We start from the raw sequence: 18,859 nt of genomic DNA on the forward strand, positions 1-18,859 counted from the left end.
GCTGCACCAAACCAGCCTGCCAAGATGTGGGAGCACGAACACACAGCACTGCAAAAAACGAGCCTAGGCAAGACTGGGAAGCCAGAAACCCAGGGCGGCAGTTTGCACAGCTCATCGAGATGAGAGCATCCCGGCCCAGGTGTCGGGTGAGAGGCTGCCGAGGCTTCATTGGGCCAAGCAGGCGAGGTCGGCTCCAATTACTCCTGGGCAGCTGAGCTCACTGATTTCTGTGGCTTCCGGCCAGGATTACATAACAGGCCGAGGCCTAAGGGGATAAGGATGACCAGAAGAGGCCCTGCAACTCTCACCTCGTAGGCCCCAGCTTGCTTGCCAGGCTGCAGCGCTGGGGCCTTGGGCAGACTCTCTGCAGGGGAGGGACTCGGGGAGCACTCCCAGGGGTGGAGAGGAGATTCTTCCCACTACTAAGCTACCGCCAGGCGCCATTATTTTGTGCGTTTGAAAGCGGGGCAGCCAAGAAGCCACGAGATGGCAGCAGAGGACACAGCCTTGGCCATAAAACCCGAGCCATTTTAGAAAAAAAGGGAGCAGATCCTGAAGCGGAAAAGAATTCATTTGGGACATATCGTGGGTTGGGCATAATCATGTATTCAAATCAGAGGGAGGACAAAGGGCTGCATTTCAAAGAACCGAGGTTAAAATTCATCAGCAAAGGAGAATTTTCCAACCACCACAGAATTCAGCCACATGCTAATGAAATGGATGTTTCTGCAAGGCTTGAAGGAAGAGACAGGGGTCAGGGCCTTCAACAAGTGACATCAGCAGGGACCTTGTCACAGACCCTTCTTTTTGTGAAGTCGTACTTGAAGTAAAATGAACGACCTCCACAGCAGCTGCCAGACGGATGTAGCGCTTGCTGGGAAGCAGAAAGCTGTCAGGGAGGGAGCAGCCGGGGCTGTGGGAACAGGCAGAGTGCAAGAGGAGCAATGAGGAGTGCAAGAGTGCAAGGAGGCAGAGTGCAAGAGGAGCAAGTGTGCATCTTGGCTTGCAGCTGGCCCGGGACAACATGCAGGAGAGAGATACTGGTAGCCTTAGGACTCAATCCTGATTCTCCTGACTTCTTGTTTAATGTTCATTCTGTTAACATATTTAATCATCCTCTCCCCCAGTTGTGGCTGCTAAAAATAACTCTAGGTATTGCAAAATATCCTGGGCTGGGGTAGTGGTGGTGGTGGTGAGGGGACAAAAGGAATCCTCCTGGACTTACAATGTCTTAGACAAATACCATTAAAAAGTTTTAAGAACTTAATATCTAATCTCTCCAAGACTCTTTATATCTCTTTTTTTTAAACTTATTTATTTTTATTGGGAAGGCCAATGTATAGGCCAAAGGATAGACAAAAAAGGATCATCCATTCGCTGGTTCACTCCCCAAGTGGCCACAACAGCTGGATCTAAGCTGATCTGAAGACAGAAACCTCTGGGTTTCCCACGTGGGTGCAGGATGCCAAGACCCTGGGCCATTCTCCACTGCTTTTCCAGAGTACAAGCAGGGTGCTAGAATGGAAGTGGAATAGCTGGGACATGAACCAGTGCCCATGTGGAATGTTGGCACCTGCAGGCAGATTAGCCTGTGAGAGCCATCATGCCTCAATATTTACATTTTAAGTCAGAATTGTAGGCTTCTGTAGAAAAACAGGGACTCTGGCATTTCCAGATTCAGTTTCAGTAACTGGGTGAAATTTAGTGGGTATGAAGTCTTTAAATACAAGGGATCCTCAAAACATTCATGGAAAATGTACATTAACTTTTCCAGGAACCTTTTGAAGACCCCTTTCCCCGTATGTGTGCCCTATAGTTGGCCACAGTTGCTGCCACTCTTTACTACTGCATACCCAGTCGGCCTCACTCATTCAACCATCCCCTGCCTCTAAAGGCAATTCATTTTTCAAACCCTGAAATGCCTTATGGTTTGAAAGCACTTTTCCATGTGTGATTTTTACTTCAGGCTTGACAATCCAGGAAGGCAAAGGAAAAGATTTGTGGTTACAACTCACAATTTGAACAAAATTTAGTTAAAACACCTGACCTGCTCAAACAACAGAATCAACATTTAGATTTCCTTACCTTCCGGTCTTTATTTTATTGAGGAGACATTTCTATTGCGAACTTTGCTTGGGAGTCCATGGAATCAAACTGGAGAATGAGATAGAGGCCTACAAACAGATGCGTTCCAACTGCTGGGCTGCTTAAGTACCCACTCGCAATTAACCCTTTTTGCTTTCACATATTTCTGCTTCTCCTCTTTCCACGCACGTTGCTTCTTCGAGGTTCAGTGTGGCTGTAGGACTTGGGCCAATGAACTGTGAGCCAAAAGTCACTTGTGTCCCTTTGGGTTGAAGCATTTAAGAACCAAAGGATGACTTTATCCTTGTTTCACCACTCCAAGGGGAGGAGGTGGTGTAACCCTAAACTTCATGGAGATATGTTAGGTTCTCAAAGTGGTGACCCTCCATTAGCTTGGAGCCTACTTAGAACATACAATATGAGAAATAGCACTTGGCCTAGCAGCTAAAGTCCTCGTTGGGATCCCATATGGACACCGGTTCTAACCCCAGCAGCTCCACTTCCTATCTAGCTCTCTGCTTGTGGCCTGGGAAAGCAGTTGAGGACAGCCCAAAGCCGTGGGACCCTGCACCCATGTGGGAGACCTGGAAGAAGTTCCTGGATACTGGCTCCGGATCAGCACAGCAGCGGCCTTTGCGCTCACTTGGGGAGTGAATCATCAGACAGAAGATCTTCCTCTCTATCTCTCCTCCTCTCTGTATATCTGACTTTGTAATAAAAATAAAATAAATCTTTAAAAAGAGAGAGAAATATCACTTTTGTGTCTTTAAGCTACTCAAGTTTTAGCATTGTAGTTTACCAGAACATCACCTAGCTTAATCTGACACAGATTCCTCAGCATGACCCTGAAGTTTCTGAAAAAACTAGAACAGAAAACTTCAGCCATCGGATCACATCATTAAAAGCTGGGAGATAAAGAGAACGGATGCTCTCCAGTTTCCGCTCATCTACCACCAGCTTTTGGTTTCCAAGAAAATTACTTTCCTCTGAGCCCTTTACACAGCTCTCCCTTACGCTGACGATGATTGAGAAAAGGGGGGAGGGGGAAGCCCAGATCTTGTTTCCTCCATTCCAGAGTCTGATCCCCAAACTGTCCCCACCCACCAGACCTCACACCTAACCTTGTCATAGGGTGACTATTACCCCTCCCAAGGTGTCACAAACAAAAAGAAGCCGCAGCTGGCGCCACTGCAGTATCCAGGCGAGGCAGCCAGGCTGCGCTCTCCCCTCACGGGTGCCCGGGCTGGCCTGAGCCCAGAGAAGCAGCAGCCTTCTCTCTAGGGACAGAAGCTTGGCTCAAGTGGGAACAAAAAATGAGTGTGAGGCGAATTCTCCTCCTGGGCTCTGTGTGAATGTGGGGTGAGTTCTCTCAGTACTCCAGCTCTGGTTAACTTTGTAGTTTCTAGCGGCTAGTAAAACTGCCCGGCTGGTGCTAGCGGGACGCCCAGTTTCCCCGGGCTTTTTCCAGGTCCACCGAGCTTGGCAAAGCTCCTCAACGGTGGGGGCGGAGCGCAACCAGAGATCCAGCAATCCGACCGCGGCCAGGATCAAGGGTCAGCGGGGCGGCCAGAGGCCGAGCCTGCGCATTCCCTTTCCCGCCTTGGAAAGAAAGGGTGGCAGCCACGCGAGCTCATTACATCGGCGCGCTCGCCAGAGGCGGGAAAGCTCTGGGTCGGATGGTCGCGTCCCTCTTTGCTTGGCCCAGCCCACCAGCCTGCCTTGGCGACTCTGTCCTCAGGCGCCCAGGCCCCCGAGGACGCGGGACCAGAGAAAGGCCGCGCGCTTCTGACTCATCAATCTCCAACCTCTTTCTCGCGCGCGCTCCAAGTCTCAGGACTTTGGACCTGGCCACTCGTTCGGGGAGGGGGAGCGTGGCGACAGCGTCAGGGGACCCCCCGGCTCTGCCAAGCGCCAGCCCCCAGTCCTCGCCGGTTCCGAAGCTTTGTGTGGGAGGGACATGGATCCAGAGTCCTCTTGCCGTTGCCCAGGTTTGGGTGGCGTCTCCCCGGTGCAGGACGGCCCGCCCGGATCCTCCCCTCATCCGGGGCCAGTGGTCGCGTCCCAAGCAACTCTCGACTAGGCCACGACTTGAACGCCTCGCGTCAGTCAGCAGATGCACCGCGATCTCGCGGCGGAGGGAAAGCTCTTTATTTCCCAGCAGCCCGCGAGGCAGAAGGGAGCATGCTGGGATGTGTTGTCTCCAGAGAGTATCCGGTGACTGGATGGAAGGGAGTTGGTGCGTGCTAGGACTGGCGCTGGGAGTGGAGAGGGGTGTGCGAGACGGGCATAAGAGTGCAACGGGATGGGACAGTTGGGAAGGGCGAAGGCTGCAGCAGTTTTTTTTTTTTTTTTTTTTTTTTTTAGGATAGGGAACCCAGAGGGCTGTGATGAGCCAGGTGTATGTTTTCCCTAACAAGGCAGGAGAAAAAGAGGGGCTTGCTCTTGAGTGAAAATGGAAGGCACCCTTGGGACGTTATGCAAACGTCTAGGGAGGCCAGCGAGCTTCTAGGTTCGCTGGGGTGGGATGCAGGAGCGCCTGGAGCATCTCCTCCTCATGGTGGAAGAGCCTCCTCTCCCGAGCTTACTTGTTCGTTCTGGGTCCTGTGCTGTGGACCATGGGACCATTGTCAGAACTAGGAACGTCTTCCAACTCTGAGAGGCCCTAAAAACCAAATGAGCAGATTGCAGGAAGGAGAAATCCCAAACAGAAGTGACCTGCTTCTCTCCCCCTTCCCATATGTCATTTGGGCAATTTCCTGATGTGCCCCACCCTCCTAGCCCCCCATCATCTAGATACCCAAGTCCCTCTTACCCACCATAACAAGAGCAAGGACAAGACCAACTGACCAGTTAGGTTAAATCCAAGATCCCCTCATTTCCTCTTGACCCATCATTTTCCCTTACATGTCATGGATGATCTATCAGCATGAGGCTAACTGCTCTGTGCTTGCTCCTCCACGCCCATAGTACCTCATGCAGTTCTTCGTAGTGCAGACTGGGGCTCCCGCAGCATCCTGGCTTCCTCTGGCTCAGCAGGAACAGGGCGTATGCTGAGACCAGCACAGCCCCGAGGGTGAAGGCCTCAGCGCTGACCTCCAGCACCAGCAGCCCAGCCAGCTGTGGGTAGAGGGCACTGAGGGTGCTGCAGGGACCAAGCACCAGTTTGCTCTGCTGGGCCCTCTCTCTTTTTTGTTCCCACCTTCTCCTTCATTCAACGCGTACCTGGGAGGGGGCAGTTGTGGCCGGCTCCAAGGCTGTCTTTATCACCTCCACCACCAGCACAATGAAGCCCAGGATGAGGTTGAACAGGTTGAATACCATCATAGTGCGCACCTGCCAGACACGCAGCTCAGCCCTGCTCCGCCTGGGGGAACCCATTCCAGCATCAAACACCACCTGCAGCCTAGCTCGAAAAGCAGGCAAATCCTGGTTTGCCCCTGACCCCAGTTAGGGTTCTCATCGGGCACCTTTCTTGTGCTCGCTCCTTAGTGTTTTGGACCAGCCACCGACAGCTGAGAGGATTAGTCATCTCTTAGAGGACCACGTACTTCCTGGGTGGAGGGTGTGTGTGTGTTTGGGGGTTGGGGGAGGGAGGACAGGACTGTGTTTTCTCACCTTCCAGAGGCGGGGTGCTCTTCGCAGCTCAAGGGTGACAATCCCAGTGAGGAGACCCTGAACGTTACACCAGCAAGTGTTAACCTCTGTCTGATCTCATAGGGTGGGGCTGGGGTGAAGGGGAGCACCCCAGGACCTTGTTTCCTTTGCACCCTCCCCCGTGATGGGTCTTACGGAGGCTCCAGGCCCAAGTGGTAATGCTGTGGTCATGTGACAGGCAGAGTTCAGGCAGGTGACTGAGACAGCCAGGGGCACGACAGCTACTGCTAGCCATAACTGAGTGACCTAGGGGCCAAGGCAGGGCCGTTGAGGGGGCGCAGCCAGGAACATCCTCCCCTCCTCACAGTCCCCTGTCTCTTCTAGAGCCCGGTAATGGCTGTTGGCGGAGGCAAGTCCTCCAGCAAGGGCCGGAGCAGTTTGCTTCCTTACCTGTGTGCTCGCTGCACCTGTTAGAAGCTACCTGGCGATGGGATCCCCTCTCCTCCCACTCCGAGCCTAGCACAGTTTCTCGCAGGTGGTAGCTGGTGGATATACATGAACATGCTGGGAGCAAAGGGTGTGTGTGGGGGGGAGGTGGCCTGCCTCACCGCCAGCCCCAGGAGGTGCCCGCTGTGCCTCTGCCTTGCCCAGTGTTGTAGTTTTTCCAGACGAAGGCTCGGTCGTTCCTGTTCTCGCCCACCACCTTTGGCCTTCATGGCTCTGATGACCACGACAGCGGCGTGCTTCCTAGGCTGGGGGAAAATGCCTTCTGGAGCCTGTCTCTCAGCAGCCAGCTCCCCATCTGCCCACGCCCACATCCTGGGGAGTGGAGACTCCGGGTTACACACCTACCTAGTTTGAAGCGGCTACGCTCTGAGTCCCCAGGACTCCTGAGGGGCCTGGCAGCTCAGAGCAGACGACAGGACAAATCCATCCTGGTAGAGAGAGGCAGTCAGGACTGGGACGTGGTGGGGCAAAGGTCCCTGTGAGGATCTCAGGATCCAGGAAGTGGCCCTGGGTAGATACCAGCTGGCTCCCTCCACAAGACACCCAGCCCTCTTTCTGCTCCTGTAGCTCCCATGATTCCTCTTGGGTTCTCTCACCTCATCCCTATGGGCACTAACACCCTGGACCTTCCATTTCCCCTTCATTTCCACCCTTCCCCTGTCTGGGTCTTCCTCCTCCAATGACTTGCTCTTTCCTAGCCAGCTTACAGCCATTAATGAGCACCTGCAGCTTTGTCCCCAGGCTAGGTTCTGGCTTTCTATCTCACACTTTTCTCCTGTCCCTCCTCCCTTGGACACTAATGGACAGGGAGCCCTGGTTGTAGTGGCAGTGGCTCTGGACTCTGGTAAACTGAAGCTAAACTAACAGAGATGACTGTTAGAAGCACTGTCACTCTAGGCAAAGATACTATTGCTATATTAAAAAAAATTTTTTTAAATGTAGGTTTATTTTGCTTGAAAGTCAGAGGAGCACAGTTGACAGAGATCTTTCATCTGCAAAAACCTCAATTTCTTAAATTTAAATTTTATTTTTAATATTGTTTATATAGTTGAGAGGGATGCATGCCAATGTGGACCTCCAATTAGGGCAGGGAAAGTCAGGTATGGAAGAAGGTGGGTGGGACAAATATTTCTTTTTTTCTACTGTGTCCACTGCAGGGTCGGGGGAGGAGATAAGGTGGTATAAGGGGTGGGGAAAAGGTCAAACTATATCAGCACCTGGGGATAAGGTACAGTCCACTGATGCCTTAGAGACCCCAGTGTGGGGCAGAGTGTTCCGAGGGTGTTACCTGAGTGATTCTGATAGTTCTGAGGCGTCATTGGCTTTGTTGCACCATTGTACCAGGGTTGAGAAATTCTTTCCAAGGTCTGTTGGCTTACCAAGGTCTGCTGTCTGACCAAGTCCACCTGAGTGCATCCGAAAGCCCAGGAACATGTTGCAAAGCTTGGCCAGGACAGTGGTCCAACTGTTTCTGCTTTCTATCCTCTGACAAGTCACTTAATGTCCTCTGCTGGCCTGGAGGAGCTGGTTGTCCTGTCCCCCATGTGCATCTAGGCATGCGGTCCACTGCACAGGCATCAGCAGCTGAGGAGGCCCAGTTCTGATACATGCACTTCAAGGTCAGACTGCTGTTTAACAGCTCAAATGTCTGCCAACAGCTGTGGCTGGACCAGGCCCAAGCTGGGAGTCAGGAACTCATTCCTGTTCTCTCACTTGGATGGCAGGGATGCAAGTGCTTGGGCCATCATCTGCTGCTTCCTGGGGCCTGCATTAGCAGGAAGCTGGAGCAGAAGTGGAGCTGGAACGCAGAGCTGGAAACCAGGCCCTCTGATGTGTGCGGAGCCCCAGGTAGTGTCTACTGCTGCCACACTTTGCTGGAAACAGAACATGCGGGCCAGCACAGTGAGTGGCTCAATTGGTTAACTTTCTGCTTGCGAGTCAGTATCCCATATGGGTGTCAGTTCATGTTCCAGCTGCTCCACTTCCCATCCAGCTCCCTGCTTCTGGCCTGGGAAAGCAGTGGAAGATGGCCCAGGTTCTTGGGACCCTACACCCACATGAAAGACCTGGAGGAGGCTCCTGGCTTCAGACTGGCTCAGCTCGGGCCGTTGCAGCCATTTGTGAAGCGAAACAGCAAATAGAAGGTCTTTCTGTCTCTCTGTAAATCTGCCTTTCCAATAATAATAAATAAATATTTACAAACAAGAATGAAATAGAAGATGCCTGTGGGCAGACAGGACCAGCTTAGAATTTTAGCTCTGCCACTTTCCTAAGTATTGTGACCTCGACACATTCTTTTACCTGCTGGAGCCTCAGTTTGTTCCCCAATAAAATGGGGTTAAGGCTGTGACTGCATAAGTGGTGCCCCTGAGGTCATACCAAGGTGCCTGATGCCCACATATTAATGGGCTTCTTCAAAAGCTGAGCTGCGGACAGAGACTTCTAGCTGGGCCTCAATGAGCCCCGTGCTCCAAGGTGGGAGAGGCTTATCTCCCGTGCAGAGCTTGAGGTCTACCTCCCAACTCCAAATCCACCTGGGTGACCTTGAGCAAGTCCTTTAATCTCTGATTCTTTATCTGTATGGGGAAGTTAATACCAATCTCAAGGGGCTTGCCTGCAGCATCCAAAGGGAAGAGGCCCATGAATCAGCAGAGTCCAGCTAAACTCAATCTGCGTTTGCAGCCGTGATCATGATGATTATTTATTGTTATTGATAGGAGAAGGCTGAGCCAGAAGACGCCCTAAGGGCCGTTTAGTAAGAGACACGGTCTTGGGAAACCCTTCCGGGCACCGCTCACACCCCCCTGGCTGCGGCAGTTATATCCACTCTTTCATTTCCTGGGGGAGGGGGAATTCACATTTTTGAAAGGTGGAGAACTGTGTGTGTTTCTTCCTGTCCCCTCAGTTCCCATGTGTGTTGGCCACGTGAGACGCTGGGGCGTGGGCCGAGGATCCTTGAACTTGAGGCCCAGCAGGGAAAGAGCCTCATTCCAAGCTCATTTTCCTTATCTGTAAATGGGGACTAATTATATAGGAGGACTGTTAGAAGGACTGTGCACAGCGACATAGGTGGCCAGGCGTTCAGTTATGGTGGAACTTCCTCGGAGTACACCACAAGCAAGTCTGTAGCCCCTCGCCTAGAACAGGAGTACTGGAAGGAAGGTACACCCCCACCCTCTGTGGCCCCTCAGCTGTCTGTTCATCGCCCCCAGTACCCAGCACAAGGCCTGGTCCTCCTCAGTAAGCCCTCAGTCAATATTTGTTGTGTTGAAGAGCCACTAAAATGACTTCAGGAATGGGCAGTAGCATTCGAGTGGAAGGAGTGGAAGGCGCTGGAATCGTTCCTCGGGAACAGAAAGGACGGGAACAGTAACTTTAATAATGTTTCTTATACGGCCGACATTAACTATCTCTGTGATCGCCCCTCCTCCTCCCCAAAAAGAGAGACAGAAATTGTTAAGGGAGAGGCTCCGAGATAAAACCCTAGGAAGAACTTCCCCGAGTCTGTGCATGTCGGGGCAGAAACGGCGGTAGAGCCAACTCCTTCCCTGGTATGTCCGGGTTTGGGGTGGGAGGGGCAGTCCCGCTGGCAGGCTGGGGGAAGGACGAGATGACCTTTCAAAATCTCTTCCAGTCTCCGGCTGGAATCGCCCGCGCGCCCCACCCCCGCTCCCTCCCACAGCGCCCCCCAGTCTCCTCGCCGCCCGCACCCCGCCCCTGGCGGCCGCCGCTCGCGGCTCCCGGGGTCCCCGGCTCCGCGTCCCCAGAGCCGGAGCCCTGCTCCCGCGCGCCTCGCTCCCAGCCCCGCCGCGCCGCCCCCCGCATGCTAATGGCCGGGCCGCCTCCCGCCGCACACAATGCGGGCCAGGGCCGGGGGCGGGGGACCGGGGAGGGGGCGGGGGCCGGGCCGGGGGCGGGGGGGCCGGGGCCCGGCGCATCTCCCCCGGCCCCACGTAACGCTGACGCCCGCGCCGCCGGCCCGCCGCCCGCCGCCGCCGCCGCCGCCCGCTCCGCCGCCGCCCGCCCGGGGCTCGTGAGTAGCCGCTCCCCCCGACTCCCGGCTCCCCCCCCCGCCCGCCGCCCGGCCCCCGCCCCCAGCCCCCTCCCCCCTCCCGGAGCGGGGCGAGGGGGGGCCCGCTCCGCGCGCCCGGCTCGGAGCAGGTGCAGGGGGCGGGGGCGGGGGAGGGGCGCCGGCTCGGCCCCAAGCAAACTTCGCCCAGAGCTCCTGGGGGGCGGGGTGGGGGTGGCGGCCTGGGAAGCCTGGAGAGCTGAGGGGGGGTCCCGGGGGAGGGGGATCAGATGGGGGGGGCTCGGAGAGCAGACGCCCAGGGGGAAGGGCCAGCGGCGGGTGTGGGGGGGCGCTGGGAGGTGGGGGTGGCGTCTTTGTAGGGGCCCGGAGGCAGGGCGCGCGAGGGGGGACCCTGGGGGCGCGGGGCGGACGGGCTGCCAGGGGGAGTGGGCGAGCGCCCCCCTCCCCGGCCCAGGTAGGGCTGGTGGGGGAGGGGGCAGGAACCCAAACTCTCCGGGAGTGGAGGGGGGGCGGGGAGAAGGGAGAAGATGGGGGGTGCTTCCCTTGCCGCGTCCCAAACAAAGTGTCACAAAGAGCTCGGCCCGCGGCTGCGGCGGCGGAGGCGGCTGTAACTCAGCTTTTGTTCTCCCGGCCGGGGGCAGCTGGGCCCTGGCTTCGCTATCTCCCGACCCTGGCCCCCATCTTCCTTGCGGCTTCTCCTCCCTGGGAGGGGTGTGGGGTGCTGCCGGAAGCACCCCTCGCGGGCGATCTGAGGCCCCAGCCAGCCGATTTCTCTGGGAGGGGGTTTTTCCCATAGGCCCCTCCTGCCACCCCCACCTCCGCCACCCCCCCATTTCTGAAGACCAAGGCGCCTGTAGGGTGCCATGTCTCTAGGCTTCAGTAGGGTCAGCGCCGGTGAATGGGGGGCTCAGGGCCGACTGCACGCCTCCTCCCCCCCCCCCATCAGGGCCTCCCAGAACTTGGAGAAGCAGGGTCGAGTTAGGACATGCCTCTGCGATGAGATTGGCCACCAGGGGCGGTGGGTGGCGGCAGGTGTACCTCCTCCTGCAAAACTGGGGCTGCAGACCCGAGGGTGAGAATGGGGTGGGTTAGTGGGAGGGGAGGCTTTCCACACAAACTTAGAGGGAAAGTCGCCGAGTAGGGTGGGTTTAGCTGTCTGGAGACAGGAAACCATAAACGTGCACCCCTGGCCACTCAGTGTGGTGGCCGTGATTCCTTTGCTTTTAACCTCCTCTGGTTCAGGGGTGATGGTAATTGTTACCAGACCTGGGAGGTGCATCGGGCTCCCACAGAGGGGAGAAACGGCGTGTCCCAGGGACAGTTGGAACCCACAAGCCCTGACCCCTCGTCCCTGATGCTTTGATCCTGGAAGCTTTCGAGCGCCAGGGCTTGGGGGACGAGCTTGGTGGTCTTCCATTTGGCAGATGCTTCTCTGTACCTGTCCTTGTTTCTGAGTCTCTTCGCCAGTACTGCACAGTGAGGGTGTGCGGTGGTCCACAGCCCCTCTCTGTGCCAGTTCCCCTGGCCTGGAACAGTCATTGGCCTGTTGCTTTGGGGAAGATGTCTGATCCTTCCCGGGCCCTGCATCCCTATAGAATCCAAATAAGGGCAGAGTAACCCTTGATTCCCAGTGGGGTTGGAAAGTAGGTCAGTGCGGCTGTCTGGCCGTGGCTCGTGGATGGCGTTTAAGGCCTGACGATAGAACACTCAGAGTGCTGTCCGCAGGCCATGCGCACATGACCGAGCGGCCTGATGGATCCCAGGCTCTTGTGGTCCCGCTGTGTGTGGTGCTCAGGACCTTGGCCCCTGGTTTTGGTGTGGAACCGAATCAGGGGCTCTTGCCTGGGCCCAGAAGGATGTAGAGTCATCTTCGGGACGGGACGGGGCGGGGGGGGGGGGGAAACTTCCTGCTGGGGGACACGGCTTCAGTCTGGGTTTCCAACCTATAATCGCATGTATCACAGTATTTCCATCCAGGGAGCTGCCATGTGCACAGTGAGGTTCAGGGTGGTTTTGTTTTGACGGGGGCAGCTGTGTCCTGTTCCTCTGAGTGAGGCCGGCCTGGTTGGAGGTGTTGTGTTTGCTGTCTTGCAGGCTGGTCTTCCGGGCCCTAGGTTTGTCCTAGAGTCTGTGTGTGTGCCCATAGGTTAGTCAGCTATGACCATGCAGTATTCCCAGCCTTCCCCCCCTCCCCACGGCCATCTGCTTCCTCTGAACACACCAGATTGGCTGTACACCAGGATGTTCCGGGAATCCCCAGGAGAGCAACAGAATGTGACGGACCCAAACACGACGCCTCAGTAGCTCATTCCAGGATGCAGGATCTGTAGCTGTTGGGACACTCCTTATAGCTCAGTCAAATGCTTTCAGTTACATCTATTTTCGATTACCTCTGTCTATTTCCAGTGACAACCAAAAGGCCAAAATAATCCCTCTGGCACTGCTGATTTTTTTCTTTCCTCTTGTGGTTCTCAGATAGGAAATTAAAAAAAAAATCCCCTCACTGTTGGCAGCGTGTGAAGCTCACATGGCCGTCCTGGCCCCTCTAGCCGTCACAGCTCCTCTCTATGGTCCTGAGGTGGCCCCAGCGGCTCTTTGGTAGCCCACTGCACTCTCCATGGTACTGAAGGAGATGGCCGGCTGTCCTAGCATCTCGGTCCAGAAGAGCGCCTGGGGCTTAGAACCCCGACTCTTTCCAGGGGGAGAGGGCTGTCGGGGCAGTGAGTCCCACCCCTTGTTCTATAGATGTGTGGTCTGTGAGGCTCGTCTCCACTTCAGCTTGTGAGGCTGTGAAGGGTCAGGCTGGACCTACGGTGGTCCCGCCACTCCGTCCAGTTCCCGCCACTCGCCACTTGATGCCCTGGCTCCTGCCTGGCTCTGGGCTGCCAGTTGGGGAGGAGGGCAGATGCCCTGATTTGGTCCTCTGTCACCACTGGCTGGGACACTCTCTGAAGCCCCTTGATCATCCTCACCACCAGCCACATGTCCACAGAACAGCTGCCTGCCCCTCTGCGGGAAGTCCCATACCCCTTCAGGGAGCTTGTTGCAAAGGGAAGATGCTGGCCCTCGCTGCTGAAGAGCAGGGCAGGCTGCTGGCCCAGTTCTCCTCAGTGAAAAATCCTTACACACACTGAGGCTTGAGTCCTTGTCTTTTCTCGGTAACCCATTTTGGTTTCATAATGCCTATTGTCAGGAAGTTCATTGTAGCTGACATCCTCTGTCTGGGCAAAGAACTAGGTTAGGACCACATCCATGGCGCCTCAGGCATCTTATCCAGGTGAATGCAGGGCCAGTGTCACTGGAACCACTTTGGCTCAGCCTCTCCCAGGCCTGCCTGTCTGAAGCTCAATCCTGGGGGTGCCTGGACACACCTCCTCTGCAGCTCAGACAGCTCCCCTTCCTCTCCAGCCCTGGAACTCTGCACATCCCAGGCCTAGGGAATTTTAGCTTGGAGAATTTTAACCCCTTCCCACCCAGAGCCGGTGCCTGGCCCCTATCTGTGCAGATGGCCCGGCCCCGCCCCCCGTGCCTCACTCCTGCCTCTTGAGCTCCGAGCCAGTGTAATCCTCCTCTTGTGTGAGGGAGCCTCTCCCCTGCGGAGAGGAGGGAAGCCAGCTTCGGAACGGCCCTGGACAAAGGGGCAGCGATACCCCCTCCAGATCCCGGGGACCAAGGTTGGAAACCTGGGGGGTGAAGGCTCTGTGGTCTCCCCCCAGCAGGTTTTAACCCCTCCTGCAAGCTTGGCAGTGCCCCTTCACTTCCACTCCTCCCCCAACACGCTCCTTCCAGCTCGCTCTCCCCCTCCACGCCCCTCCCCCTCTGCCTGTCTCCAGACTCTGCTGGGAGGTGTTTCTCTCCCATGCATGAATGAGTCTCTGTAATGAATGGAAATGAATGGATCAGGAATCCAGGCTGAGGGAGGGAGGAAGAGGGAGAAAGACAGAAAGACAGGGTAAGGGCAGAGGGAAGGAAGGAAAGCTGGGGAGCTGGGAGGATTTGTGGCTGGCTGGTGGGGCAGCTTTCCGGATTCTCCTGGTCTGACTTGGGGCAGTCCCTGAGCAGGACAAGCTCACCCACGGGCAAACTCAGTGCACAGCCCCACTCTGACGGGGTGTATCCTGTGATGTGCCCCCCAGGCTACCCCATCGACGGGGGGCTGCTGCTGGGGGAGAACCGAGGGTTATCCAGGGCCTGGCCAGCACCTTCCCTGTGCTCCCACGTGCTGAAAGGATACAGGGAGACTAGCTAGGCTTGGTGCTAACCAGGGCTCTCACCTTTTCCTCTCTCCTCTGTTTCTCTTGTCTTAGCTCCTCGGCACCTGTTGCCTTCATTAGCAGCTTTCCCTCCTCTTCCCTGCACTCCCCAGAACCAAAGAATGTGAAGGGCGTCCATGGAGGTGAGTGACGCCCTGGCCTGAACCCGCAAGAGAGCCACTCCACTCCCTCCGGCTTGCCTTGCCCACAGTTCCCCCTGTGCCCCCACTGCCCACCCCGTCCCGGGCCTGCCAGTAGGGGCTGTTCACCTGCTAGGTCTTTGCGTCCCCATGCACACTAGTCCCCCAACTTCCCGAAGTGATTGGTGCTCGATCCAGGCTCCAGGGCCCAGCCCACGCCTCCCTTCTTCCTTGGCTGTCTACCCTTTGCTCTACATTCTTCTCCCCCGCCCCAGGGCTCACGTCTCCGCGCGCCAGGCGGCCATTTAACGCCGTCACCACCGGCCTTTGACGGCGAGCTGGATTTGCAACGTTACTCCAACGGGCCAGGCGTGAGCGCGGGGTCGCCCGGGATGGGAACGGTGGGCTGGTCTGAGAGTCGAGCAGGCGAGCGGCGCTTCCCTTGCCCGGTGTGCGGGAAGCGTTTCCGCTTCAACTCCATCCTGGCTCTACACCTGCGGGCGCACCCAGGCGCCCAGGCCTTCCAGTGCCCGCACTGCGGCCACCGCGCTGCGCAGCGGGCTCTGTTGCGCTCGCACCTGCGCACGCACCAGCCCGAGCGCCCTCGCAGTCCCGCCGCCCGCCTGTTGCTGGAATTGGAAGAACGTGCGCTGCTGCGCGAAGCCCGACAGGGAAGGGCCCGAAGCTCGGGGGCCATGCAGGCCGCTCCCGCCGCCGCCGCCGAGGGTCTGGCACGGCCTCAGGGCCCCTCGCCATCCGCCTTCCGCTGCCCCTTCTGCAAAGGCAAGTTCCGCACCTCTGCGGAGCGGGAACGCCATCTGCACATCCTGCACAGGCCCTGGAAGTGTGGCCTGTGCAGTTTCGGCTCCAGCCACGAGGAGGAGCTGCTGCACCACAGCCTGACGGCCCACGGGGCTCCCGAACGCCCCCTGGCGGCCGCCTCCGCCGCACCCCAGCCTCCGCCTCCGCCTCCGCCTCCGCCCGAACCCCGATCGGTTCCAGAACCGGAGCCTGAGCCGGAGCCCGAACCCGAGGCCACGCCGGCTCCCGCCCCGGCCGCCCCCGAGGAGCCGCCCGCGCCTCCGGAGTTCCGCTGCCAAGTGTGCGGCCAGAGCTTTACCCAGTCGTGGTTTCTCAAGGGCCACATGCGCAAGCACAAGGCCTCCTTCGACCACGCGTGTCCCGTGTGCGGTCGCTGCTTCAAGGAGCCCTGGTTCCTCAAGAACCACATGAAGGTGCACGCCAGTAAGCTGGGCCCGCTGCGCGCCGCCCCGGCGGGGTCCGGCTCGGGGCCTGCCCGGGCCCCCCAGCCTGCCGACCTGGGCCTGCTGGCCTACGAGCCGCTGGGCCCCGCGCTGCTGCTGGCCCCCGCGCCCACCCCGGCCGAGCGCCGGGAGCCCCCGAGCCTCCTGGGCTACCTGAGCCTGCGAGCTGGCGAGGCCCGGCCCAACGGCGAGGGCGCAGAGCCCGGCGCCGGCCGCGGCTTCGGAGGCTTCCGCCCGCTGCCTGCCGCCATGCCGGCCCGAGCTCGCCGGCAGCGCCCCGGGGAGCAGGACGAGGAAGAGGAGGTGGTGGAGGCCGAGGAGGAGGCCTGGGCCCGGGGCCGGTCGCTGGCTCCCCTGGCTTCCGTGCATCCGCGTGCCGCGGGCGACGGGCCCGGGCACTCCACACCTGCCGCGGGCGCCCAGGCGAGGTCCTCGGGCACGCAGGGTACGTGGGACCTTCTCTTCTTGGCACGCCTTGTCCCCCACCCCGACCTGGCTGAACATGACTGCTGTCGTCCCTCCCCGTCCCCACTCCCTTCTCTGCTACCTTCCACCTGGGGGTGTGTGTGTGTGCCGGGTGTGGGGGTGTACACAAACCACCCTCCTGACCTGCCCTTCTCTTGCAGAGGAGAATGGGCTGCTGGTTGGAGGGACCCGGCCTGAAGGGGGCCGCGGGGCCACCGGCAAGGACTGTCCCTTCTGTGGCAAGTCCTTCCGCTCAGCGCATCACCTCAAGGTGCATCTGCGGGTGCACACAGGTGAGTGCCGGGCAGCCCCCTGGGAGGGCGAGGGTCTGGAGCACCAACCAGCGGGGAGCCGGTGGGAGATCAGGCGCCCCTTTTGGCATCAGGGTAGCTTGCCGAGGCCCCGCAGGTGAGGTCGGGAAATGCGGGGATGGGCAGGTGGGGGCGGTGTGCGGTTATCAGGATCCCTGCCCCACTCCCCAGGTGAGCGTCCCTACAAGTGTCCGCACTGCGATTACGCGGGCACCCAGTCCGGCTCTCTCAAGTACCACCTGCAGCGCCACCACCGCGAGCAGAAGAGCGGGGCGGGCCCTGGGCCCCCTCCGGAGCCGCCGCCACCCCCTTCCCAGCGGGGTTCAGCCCCGCCGTCTGGAGCCAAGCAGGCACAGCAGCCTGCGAGCTGGGTGGAGGGTGCTGCGAGCCCCCGGCCTCCCTCGAGCGGCGCCGGGCCGGGGTCCCGCAGGAAGCCCGCTAGTCCCGGGAGGACCCTGCGCAACGGGCGAGGAGGCGGTGAGGCCGAACCCCTGGACCTGTCCCTGCGGGCGGGGCCGGGGAGCGAGGCTGGCGGCCCCGGGGGCACCCTCCACCGCTGTCTCTTCTGCCCTTTTGCCACTGGAGCTGCCGAGCTCATGGCCTTGCACCTGCAGGTGCACCACAGCCGCCGTGCCCGGGGCCGCCGGCTGCCCCAGGCCGACGCCTCTCCGCCCTATACCCGTGCGCCCTCGGGAGAGACCCCGCCCAGCCCCCCGATGGAGGGCGAGGACGGCCCCGGTCTGTCGAGGTCGGGAGAAGCAGGGGTAGGGGGGCAGGAACGGTAGGATAGCCCTATTAGGGGGTGATTAGCTTAGTGAGTTCGCCGTGCTGGAGCGGCGGCGAGCACTAGAGGTAGTAGGGTAGAGCAGCCAGCAGGGGGCAGCGTGGGACCCACATCCCAGCCCCAGGCGGACCAGCTGGTGGAGGGGGTGGCGGGCGTAGGAGGGTGGGCTTGCGGAACCCACTCAGCCCAGGGGAGTCACAGTGCCTTAGAAGTGGCAGAGGTGAGGGTCAGAAAACGGGGTCCTGGGGCTGGCAGAGAAGGGTGTGCGCCTGCCTAGGAGCCGCTCTGCCAGTCTCTGCTGGTCCATAGGCGTGAAAGTATATTTTTGTACAAGGGTGGGGGTGGGGGCACTGTACCCTTCTTGCCCCGTCGGGGCCCTGTAGACGTCGCTATTTTTGGTACGATTCCTGTCCTCCCTGTTTCAAAGTCGTGTCCCCAATAAACAGGTGTCTTGAGGCACAGAGCCCGGTGTCTGCCTCCCTCCGCGCTGGTCCCTGCAGTCCGCCCCCCACCCCAACCCTTCCTGTCCAGGAAGCAGTCAAGAGGCTGGTGAGAAGTGCAGGATCTTGGGCTGCACTGCCAGCTTTGCGATTTGCCAGCTCCTAGAGGTGACATGAAGTAGCCTCACGGGCTCCTGTGCACTGTGCCCTGGGCCGCCTCATTTTGAGAACTGCTAGACTGAACTGGACCCCAGCTGGTCTGTGGCAGGTTCAGTCTCCAGATGTGGGTGCAGAGTGGGAGTGGAAAGCTGGGAGCCACAGTGGAGGAGTCGCCCCCCCAACCTGCTTCCTGGGGTGAGAGGGACGGGACATTTTGTGTTGTGATCCTTGCTTCACCTGGGGACCTGCTCCAGTTACTATGACTAGCCATAACCTTCAGGATAGCACTAACTCCTTGAGGCAAAGTGAGTAAATACATTTAATGTAACAATAGTATTATAGTAATGGTAATTACACATATAAAGTCTGCTGTTACTAGCCCACCCCCCTGTAATGGTCCACAGAGTTCCATTCCCTGTGACTCCGGGAAATGAGTCACCAAGACCTCCTGGGGCAGAGAGGCCATGCTGGGGTGACAGGAGGAGAAGCAAGCCAGCTTGGGAACGCGAGTGTCCCCCTAGGTGGGGCAGGACAGGAAGAGGTCTGAAGGCAAGCGACTGTGGTGGCTCTGACCATGTCGTTGTCTGAAGGCACTGAGCTGGGGAGAGCTAGTGGCCATCGTGCAGCCAGGGAGGGCTGCGGCCTGCACCCCTCCTCTTCGGCAGAGAGAAGGTGTTGTGGGCTCTTCCGGCCTGCCCTGGGGTCCTGCTGCCTTTTTGGCCCACAGTGTGCGGGGAACAGGGGCTGCCAGGAGAGAGGGGGGAGGGTTGGGAAAGGGAAGGAGTCCCCAGCACTAGGGCTGAGGAGGGGAGCAGGAGGAGGCAGG

The 18,859-nt window shown here is 58.6% G+C and overlaps 2 protein-coding genes across 4 annotated transcripts; one reads left to right on the forward strand and one right to left on the reverse strand.

The window, feature by feature from the left end:
- The first annotated feature begins 3,230 nt into the window (after positions 1 to 3,230).
- On the forward strand, positions 3,231 to 17,897 carry ZNF219 (zinc finger protein 219). 3 transcript variants are annotated; one of them, XM_040969407.1, is made up of 5 exons: positions 3,231 to 3,444; positions 14,524 to 14,612; positions 14,885 to 16,319; positions 16,501 to 16,632; positions 16,822 to 17,897. In XM_040969407.1, exons 2-5 carry the CDS (start codon positions 14,607 to 14,609, stop codon positions 17,433 to 17,435), a joined length of 2,187 nt encoding a protein of 728 aa, XP_040825341.1. In that variant the 5' UTR covers positions 3,231 to 3,444; positions 14,524 to 14,606; the 3' UTR covers positions 17,436 to 17,897. The 3 variants fall into 3 exon arrangements, with proteins under 3 accessions (XP_040825341.1, XP_040825340.1, XP_040825342.1); XM_040969406.1 differs by lacking the exon at positions 3,231 to 3,444 and adding an exon at positions 9,536 to 9,737; XM_040969408.1 differs by lacking the exon at positions 3,231 to 3,444 and adding an exon at positions 9,878 to 10,219.
- Positions 4,088 to 6,395, reverse strand: TMEM253 (transmembrane protein 253). The gene is made up of 6 exons (XM_040969409.1): positions 6,288 to 6,395; positions 5,875 to 5,985; positions 5,701 to 5,757; positions 5,308 to 5,418; positions 5,056 to 5,202; positions 4,088 to 4,747 (listed from the first exon to the last, which is right to left on the reverse strand). The coding sequence occupies exons 1-6, from the start codon at positions 6,393 to 6,395 to the stop codon at positions 4,667 to 4,669; spliced, it is 615 nt and encodes a 204-aa protein (XP_040825343.1). The 3' UTR covers positions 4,088 to 4,666.
- Positions 17,898 to 18,859: the final 962 nt, after the last annotated feature.

Source organism: Ochotona curzoniae, unplaced genomic scaffold (assembly GCF_017591425.1).
Source record: "Ochotona curzoniae isolate NIBS_2020 unplaced genomic scaffold, NIBS_Ocur_1.0 scaffold_4701, whole genome shotgun sequence".
Taxonomy (NCBI): domain Eukaryota; kingdom Metazoa; phylum Chordata; class Mammalia; order Lagomorpha; family Ochotonidae; genus Ochotona; species Ochotona curzoniae.